This window comes from Zerene cesonia, chromosome 11 (genome assembly GCF_012273895.1).
Source record: "Zerene cesonia ecotype Mississippi chromosome 11, Zerene_cesonia_1.1, whole genome shotgun sequence".
NCBI classification, from domain to species: domain Eukaryota; kingdom Metazoa; phylum Arthropoda; class Insecta; order Lepidoptera; family Pieridae; genus Zerene; species Zerene cesonia.
The window spans coordinates 3,888,016-3,896,997 of NC_052112.1; the positions used below are offsets into that span (position 1 = coordinate 3,888,016).

Consider the following 8,982-nt stretch of genomic DNA (forward strand, 5'->3'; position numbering starts at 1 on the left):
ATTTTACTTTTAAACAAACTTTGGCTAAGTACCTACCCTGTGTCTGTGGAAAATTTGTAACAGTGTTACAAAATATATTTTTCTTTTATGAGAAATAAATTTAACTACTGCTCATATGATAAGATTTGTCATCATTTATTGAAAAAGTAAGAAAATTTATAACAATAATTAATCATTCTAAAATAATACAACTCACTCTTCATCAAAAACTCAACACACTAATTAGTTACTTAATAGAATATTGAATCTCTGATTTACCTCCCAATTGAAATCTATATAGGTACTTGGCAAATTAAATGTAAATTATTATTAAATCTTGATACATCACAATATTATCACAAAAACAAAGCATGGCTTGAACTAGTTAGTTTAATAGCTATTTAATACTATATTCAAAATGTCCTAAAACTAAAAATAACTTAATAATCTCTGCATTTTTTTTTTCGTTTCAACAAGCAAAGCTGTAGAAATATTGTATTGTTGAATTTTTAAATCTTGTTACAATTTTACATTTGTTTATTTTACTTTAGTAAGTAACTAAGTTTTATTTTTTTATTATATACCTATGCAGAGTATGTGGCTTGTTTGGTTTTATCCAAGCTTACACAACTTTTATTCTATTAATGTCTTCCTATTTGTCTTGTAGGACAAATATGTATTCCAAAAAAGAGCTACTGATTGTACCACTAGTACTTGATACTGCAGAGGCACATAGTAAAAGTTTACCAATTGCACCCAAGGCCAAATGTAATAATTGGTCTTTAAAATATCAAAATAATTTGCATTTATATCATTCTGTATAGCATCCCACTTCTTTCCTTGTAATGTGCCAAGAGCCACAAGCAAAGAAAATAGAAAAGTTGGTGCAAACACAACTTGGTCAACGAAAACTTTCTTCATAGCCACTGTTTTACCACTCGAACCAACATGACGGTTCAAAAGCCCATACCACACTCTTAAAGCTGGACCCTGGAAAGAAAAATTATCATAAACAATGCCAAGAACTGTGCAATACCAAGTAAAGTAAGTCCCTTTTTACTTACACCAAAACAGAAACCAATTGAAGAAAACTTCAATGTTCTACTGTAATCAAATTCTTTTAAAGATTTTTTCTCAATTAAAGTTTGAGATATAATATCTCCTGCACCCATTAAAGTTCCAGTTTGTACAGCCTGCACTAAATAAGGTCTACGATTTAAAAGTTTTTGATAAAACTGAAATATTTCACGAACTTTCATTATTGATACATGCATTGTTTTTATAGGTTATCTAGCGTTTATTATTTTTACAGTGAATTGTACACAGTGACATTCGCTTTTAATTCAACATTTTTAAAAAATCGCATATAATAAAAAATATTACTCGCTTCAAAGTTGAAACAAATACCTCTTTGATAAAGCTATCAAACGTGACATTTCTTCGTGACATTCATTTTTCGTTCGACAGCTGACATCAGTGTTACCAGAATATTTTTTTTTTCGAATCGCCCTACCGAAGCGCGCGTGTTGCCCCGAGATAGCCCCATCATAGCGCATAGGTAGTTAATGCGGGAAAGTTGAAATAAATTCATGAGCTCATTACTGTTTTCATATTTGTTAAAATTCGTTTAAAACCAACAATAATTTATTTTAATCAGAAATAAGACTTAATTATTAAAGTACAAATGTCAAGATTTTTTATTTTTATTGATTGCACTTTGTCTTATAAATTATTATTAAATAACAGTATTTAGGTATTTTTTAAATATTAAATATTTTTGATGTATTAGTCTTTGATAAAACTGAGTTTAAAACTTTTTAACATACTGATACAGGATAAAAAATATAACCAAATCAGCTAACAGCCAGCCAGCGATATAATCCTACTAATCCTACTAGTCCTACTATCCTACTATCCTACTTCCTATCCTACTAATATTATAAATGCGAAAATTTGTGTGTGTTTGTTGCTCTTTCAAGCAAAAACTACAGAAATTGATATACAACATTGAATGTAATTATATTCAAAAAATTGTTGTTTATTTGGAACAAAATTACATAGTGTACTTAAACCAAAATTAACGATGACACCCATAAATATTATTAGTATTATACGTAATTTCTGAATCCGTTAGTTCTAAATCACTCACTACAGTGTTTCGTATCCTAGTGGGGGAACCGAAGGCCCGTTTCCTTTTCCCCACCCTTCACAGTCCATTCGTTCTTCTCAGTAGTCAATTCTTTCCATATCCCGTACACATAAAAAGCGGCCAGTGAATTCGCCTTAGCCAGGCCTCTGAAACCTCAGCGAATGTTCATGGGCTTTGGTTATCGCTTACCATCAGGTAAATCATTTACTCAGTTATGCTATGACATAAAAAAACCATAAAGTCCATTATTTCATAATATACCTGAATTTAGGACAATGTGATCAAAAGTATTTCATTTCTAAAAAAACTTCTGAATTTTGAAGCTTAATCCTGTGAAGTGTAATAACAATATTCCTTAATCCTTCTAGTATATAATCTGTGAAGAATAGCATAGATTATAATCGGCTACTTAAAAAACCTGCATTAATAATCTGTGGATGCTGGTGTGAATGCGAAAAACTGATAGGTACCTACAGTAAAAGAAATAGATTAAAGATTGTCTAATGATTGTGCTTGTGGTGTGAGTAATTAATTAAGTTTAGCAGTAAATTGTCCCTCTCCATTTACATAATTTTAAAATGGATAAAAGAAAGTTATCGACTGCGGGAGATAGTCTCTATCAAATATTACAAGTACCCAAAACCGCAACGGCTGATGATGTCAAGAAAAGTTATCGTAAATTGGCTTTAAAATATCACCCAGATAAAAATCCGAATAATCCTGAAGCAGCAGATAAATTTAAAGAGGTAAATCGTGCTCACACAATCCTGAGCGATGCTACTAAAAGGAATATTTATGACAACTACGGCTCTCTCGGACTTTACATCGCAGAACAATTTGGAGAGGAAAACGTCAACGCCTATTTTGTCGTTACAAGCACTTGGTGCAAAGCATTGTTTGTTGTATGTGGTATTTTGACCGGTTGTTACTTCTGCTGCTGCTTATGTTGCTGCTTTAATTGCTGCTGTGGAAAATGTAAACCCCGCCCTCCAGAAGAATCCGGTGACTATCATACGTTGGAGCGTGATGACTCAGATGGTGTGCAGCCGGTAACAATGCAACCCGGTGGAGAAGGGCGTCCCAGTGGCGAACAAGCGCCACCAATTGCGATGCCTGCTCCTCCTGCTCCTGGCGTGTCAGAAAATACCGGCCTCAACACAGGTGGGGTGAATTACGGAATTTCACAATAACTAATTTCGAAGTAAATGTTTGAAACATCATTGCTAATTTTCAAACGTCCAAATGTCCAAATTTGCAGTAGTCTTGAGCAATTTATTCTTATGGCACTACTCTCCAAGCAGTGACCCTAAGTATTTATTATGGTCTCTATGACCAAATCAACATATAATCCTTTATTTCAATAATAATATTATTAATAATTAATTGAAAAATAAATTCGCAGAATAGTCACAGTACCCATGTAAATTTAAATATATAGTAAAAACTTTTTTTTTGAATTGTAATTCCCTGATCCATTTATTTTTATATATTAGCAAAACAACAAACAGAGATTAAGCATGTATTTAAAATGAAGATCAAGACTACTGCATGTAAGTTATTTAAGTATTTTAGATATTTGCTGCTTCACCATTTGCTTTTTGTAAGATATTTGGATGCCACAATTATATTTAGTATTTACTTTTGTATTAGCCTTGACCCGATCTAGCTTAATTATATTTAAAGTAAATGCCCATGTGATTATTAACTCTGTTTGAATAATGGATTCCCAAAATGTTGTTATCTAATCTATGGATTATGATATTCTTAGGAATTAGACTTCACTATCAACATATTGTATGCCATTACATTTCCTTGTTATGACATAACATTAATTTATTAAGAGTAGTATTAAATCTTGTCTTTTGAAATTATAAAGTGGAAGTTCATTTAATTTGTCACTATTATAATTTATATGAATTTAGTACCTTTAGGTTTTTACATTACAAGTATTATATAATTTATACATATACTCAATTTCATAATAATTGTTTTGATTTTATTTGGATCTTAAATGTCATAATAGTTAACATTCCAACATATAGTGTATATTTAATTGCACTTCATATAATTGTTTCATATATGTCCAATGCCGAATGCATAATATGTAACCTTGGTTGTTATATTTGTTGCTACAAGTAGATGTATTAAAATATTATTCTTGAGAATCATAAGCACCCCACTGGCACAATAAAAAGGAAGTAGTTGTTGATGCTATTCATAAAATTTTCTTTTATTTTAGGGTCACCAAGTGAAAAGTCTATCAAGTGACTCTAAAATAAGGAACAAAGCATTGCAAGTTTGTTTTAATGAATTGTAATTCATCTGTCTTAATTTAAGAATAATATATATTTGAGACTTCATTAAAGTATTATGAATCATTTATATTTGCCTAAGCAGTGTTGTTGCAATTAAATTTTAAAATTGTATAATCTAGGTCATAAAATATTTTTCTTCTCTCTATTTGAACCTTTATAATGTAAAAACACCACGTAGATACTTCTATATTGATTTTTTTTTAATTGACATTTTGTCGACCAAACTACTTTTGATAGAAGTGTTAACAAAAAATGACTTATTGTATCTATTTGGTAAAAATGTTGGTGTTTGTGTTGCATTTTTTTTTATGTCTTTGTATGTTTATGTTCCGTTTAGGCTAGTTTACTATTTGGTGGTAGATACAAAAGGTGACATAACATACTTGATGTAACTTTATCAATACAATATGCACTTAAAAGTGAGGTATCAATTATATCCATAGTAAGCAAACATTTGTAATGCTTTCATCCTAGTATGCAAACTAATAAATTATAATTAATATACATCAACAGTTCTGATCATGGCCATAATTAGCCTGTTTTAACAAACAGTAGGTTATAATCATTTGTCATTTCGAAAATACACAATTAAGATACAAGGTTATAGTATAAATAAAATCTTTAAATAAATACATTTGTTAATATTAAATGCTAGGAAGTTAAATATAATTTTCATAAACTCTTAGTTATTTTGGCTAGCCTTATTATAAGACCTCAAAATAAATATATAATTTTTTTTACATTCTCTAGATTAGAGTATGTAACAAAGATATTTTGACAAACAAGCAGGTTGGACAATTACTACATGTATTTTATGTTACTATCATTGGAAAAGCGGATACTTAGAATGTTATGTAAAACTTATTTTAGTTTTCATGGATTTTATTTTCTAATATAACAAAATAGTAACTCAAAGGCATGTAATGTATAATTGAATAATCTTGGAACATAATTGAAATGGAGAGACATTACCTTTTATTTATAATTTAGAAATCAATGAAAAATTGTCGCATTTGCTCAGAAATGCATCATTATAACTTAAGTGCCACAATCTTGTCTAATTATCCGCTTGGACGATGTTACTGAAACTAGTCATCGAGTATGTATAGTGGACAAAAGTGTCAAGTTATATTATTGTTAATCTGTAACTACACTTGATAACTTTCGATCTAATAAATATCTGCATACTGAATATCATCTATTATTCCATTTCTTTTCGGTTTATTTTTATTTTAAAATGTTGTTTATAATATAAAATAATTGTTTCTTATTTTTGATTTACAGGAAGCAGTATTCCAAAATACACTTGAAGTGTTTTCACCTAGTCTAAAGTAAAATGTAAGAGAAAGAGGAACTGACTATAACCACCACAATTGCAACTTATGTAAGCCTTAACTTAGATTTTTTTATGTAATTTTTATTTCTTAATATAGTTTTTTTTTGTATATTTATTTTAATTTCCTTATTTATGATTAAAATTAAATTTTGTTGAATAAACTGTTTATTGTTATTAACAAATGTAAAATTAGACTTATGTAGCATCACTGGCGTAAAAACCACATAATAAATATAAAAAGGTTGCTTAAAATATAATGTTAATATTTATTTAATTAATAGAAAATTTTGTTATATTACCATTTGTGTCACGTCTATCGTAATAAAGAAAGTATAACAATCAATTTGGATCAATGTAGGCTTCCTATCTAAAGGTGTATTTTTAACAGAAAACGAATGTTACAAAAGAGTACTTTTTTAATCTCTATTAATGAGTTCGGCGATTTCGTATTTGAACCAAATAAGTTATGTGCACAATGAAAGCTTTTAGAAACATTCCATCTGACAAAAAAAAAAACATTTGGACTCAGGAAACCAGTCCTGAAATATTTCAATAAAATTAAAAAAGGTTCGCATTGATTATCTAGTTATATAACAATTTATAACTAGCTATTCGCCCATAGTAAATACAAAGCCTATGTTAGTCGGTGAAGTTGCAGCTTTCGAATGGTGAATTATTTTTAAAAACAATCTAGTAGTTTTTGTGTTAAACATTACAAACAAACTTATATACAAATCTTTCCTCTTTATAATATCTAGTATAGATTATAGAAAATTGTTTATTTCGCCAGTTGGTTATAACTCCTATAAAGAGAAGCTGTCTTAGCGGTAGCGGTACAATATTTTGGACGTGTTAACTTTCTTAAAATATCTATTTTTGAGCCATTATAAAATTAAATTGGCATAAAACAACTCCATAACGGAATTTACGCATACCTACTTGGCAATGTCGCTGCCGCTGGAGCGGAAATATGTTGATTCGTTTGCCCAAATATAGCGTTTAAGCGGAATTATTTTTCTAGATGTCCAATAATACATCCATTAAGTAATAGATTAATGATACATATAATAATCTGATTTATTTTTCTCTAATTTAGCTACCTTCTGGGATGAAAAATTAAAAATAGGTATTGATGTTGATTTCATGTTTGATTTTGCAGTATCTTAGTAAATCAGTAATATAATGAAAATTCCGTATCTCGTTCTTGTGTGCATAATATAAATAATTATTATACAGATAGTTATTGTTATACATGATATTTGCAAGTTTAAGCTTGAAATTTATAAAAGCTACTCATATGTTGTCTAGTAGGTACGTAGGAAATGTTGTCCTAGATTAATTAATATTATGTATATTGTTCATTTAATAAATCTCTGGTGTTTTTGAATCGTAAACTGCTTTTAGTTTGTACTGTTTTTGTACAACGGTACGGAACTTCTGCAACGATAATACATGGTTTGTATACCTACTTCGATAAAATTGCATACCTTATTCCTTATTTATTGGTAATATGATAGATAGGGTAATAAAGATTTAAAAATTTTGAGCGTCATAAACGTAATAATATTTAACTATGATTATGAAAAATAAAGTAGACTATAATCGAAAAGCCTGACAGGCAGGCATGCTGCTAGAAATTTGCATCATATTAAAATGCGAATTAAAAATTTAAAGTTTTTGTCGTTTAAATATTGGACTATTTCAAAGATATCATACATGAACATTGTAAACAAAAATGTGTAATATTCATGCTTTGTTTCTGGACATTTGAAACAATGTATGTAAGTACTTGGTTTCATTGTATTGTTAGGGAGTAAGTAATATGAACATACTACCAAGTGTACGTATTATTGTAATGTATTTTTAATCCAATTTAACCACATTTTATAAATTTTTGGCTATTTAAAATCCACTACACATACCTATCTATATTAAGATCCTATTTCCTATACGCAACAAAAACTAAGAAATGTAACTTAAACTTGTTTTCAAACCGGTACTTGTCACCTGCTTGTGCTATTTGTAGGCGAAGTATGTATCGTCAGAATGTAAATTGTTATGAATAAATAATTTCAAATTCGAATAATACTTTTATTCGTACATATTACAGTAATAAGTCCGAAAGAACCTATTCAGAAGTAATGAGTATTTAAAATGTAAGAAACAATGTTACGAGTGGGTGATTCTAAATGCGACGGTATAAATTAGTCGTCACGCATAAGAAAACTTGTTATTATTTATGGAGAAATCATTGGGTTCTTTTATTGATTGTCTTCATATTTGAACGATGAATGAAAGAAAATGAAAGAAAATGAAAATCATATTCACGTCGACATGTTTAAAAAAGGTATCTAGGTACAAAGTAGTAGTAAGTAAGTATGTAATTATGAAAGTGCAATAGATACCGATTTCATATCAGTGTATCATCGCCCTACATAGTTAATGCTAATTGCTACGTTTGTACGCCAACTGCCGATACAACAATTTGGAAGCGTTAAGGACTAACATAAATTAATTTCTTTGACGAAATTGATAAATATCCTGAATTAGAGTCTAGCTAGCTAGTTGGCTAAATATAATTTTGAATCCTTATATTTTACTTTAGTAACGCAGAGAAAAAAAAAAAATTACTCTTATTATTCTACTTATTAAATATTGCAAAGGTAATGTAAACGAAACTTCAGACCATTGGATCTTTGTTTATTCAATAACTATAATTGTATATAAAGTAAATAATATATAGGTACCTTACAATTTATATATTACACTAAACAACGTATTCATACAATAAATGGTGGTCGTGTGAAGTTAACTGCGAGTCAAAATTATAAAGGGTGTGGCCTGATTTTAAGTACATTACTATGCTGGTTATTAACCTATTTGGCACGTACTTTCAAGCATCACGCAAGCTAAGTTTGTATACCGCTGAGACAATAGATCAATACGCGCAAGGTCCATGAAGAGGCAAAATGTCCCCTAAAAGCTTAATGTATGACCTTGACGGGAGATATTGCATTATTGTTATTTTAAAACATGCGTTTTAATCTCTTTAGGTATGTACAAATGCATTATATCTTATTGGCAACAACCCTTGAGTTAATGCTTAAATAAGGCACTATAAGAGCCCACAGCTATTAGAAAAAAGTGTAAATTATTAAAATTCTAGCTGCGCCTCGCGGTTTCACCCGCGTAAGTCCGTATTC

The 8,982-nt window shown here is 29.5% G+C and overlaps 2 protein-coding genes across 3 annotated transcripts; one reads left to right on the forward strand and one right to left on the reverse strand.

Moving 5' to 3' along the window:
• Nucleotides 1-111: 111 nt before the first annotated feature.
• LOC119829965 (protein Mpv17) lies at nt 112-1,443 on the reverse strand. The gene is made up of 2 exons (XM_038352714.1): nt 1,044-1,443; nt 112-969 (listed from the first exon to the last, which is right to left on the reverse strand). The coding sequence occupies exons 1-2, from the start codon at nt 1,251-1,253 to the stop codon at nt 613-615; spliced, it is 567 nt and encodes a 188-aa protein (XP_038208642.1). The 5' UTR covers nt 1,254-1,443; the 3' UTR covers nt 112-612.
• A 1,111-nt stretch (nt 1,444-2,554) lies between these two features.
• LOC119829971 (dnaJ homolog subfamily C member 5-like) lies at nt 2,555-6,023 on the forward strand. Of its 2 annotated transcripts, none has more exons than XM_038352740.1 (2): nt 2,555-3,289; nt 5,728-6,023. In XM_038352740.1, exons 1-2 carry the CDS (start codon nt 2,707-2,709, stop codon nt 5,751-5,753), a joined length of 609 nt encoding a protein of 202 aa, XP_038208668.1. In that variant the 5' UTR covers nt 2,555-2,706; the 3' UTR covers nt 5,754-6,023. The 2 variants fall into 2 exon arrangements, with proteins under 2 accessions (XP_038208668.1, XP_038208667.1); XM_038352739.1 differs by lacking the exon at nt 5,728-6,023 and adding an exon at nt 4,368-4,504.
• Nucleotides 6,024-8,982: the final 2,959 nt, after the last annotated feature.

What these genes read in the sequence shown, in the direction of transcription:
- LOC119829971 (XM_038352739.1), top strand. Translation starts at nt 2,707, where the DNA reads ATGGATAAAAGAAAGTTATCGACTGCGGGAGATAGTCTCTATCAAATA. An exon ending in AAATACCGGCCTCAACACAG is followed by an intron (nt 3,290 to 4,367) that starts GTGGGGTGAATT and finishes CTTTTATTTTAG; the next exon opens with GGTCACCAAGTGAAAAGTCT.
- LOC119829965 (XM_038352714.1), bottom strand. Translation starts at nt 1,253, where the DNA reads ATGCATGTATCAATAATGAAAGTTCGTGAAATATTTCAGTTTTATCAA. An exon ending in CAATTGGTTTCTGTTTTGGT is followed by an intron (nt 970 to 1,043) that starts GTAAGTAAAAAG and finishes TTTTCTTTCCAG; the next exon opens with GGTCCAGCTTTAAGAGTGTG.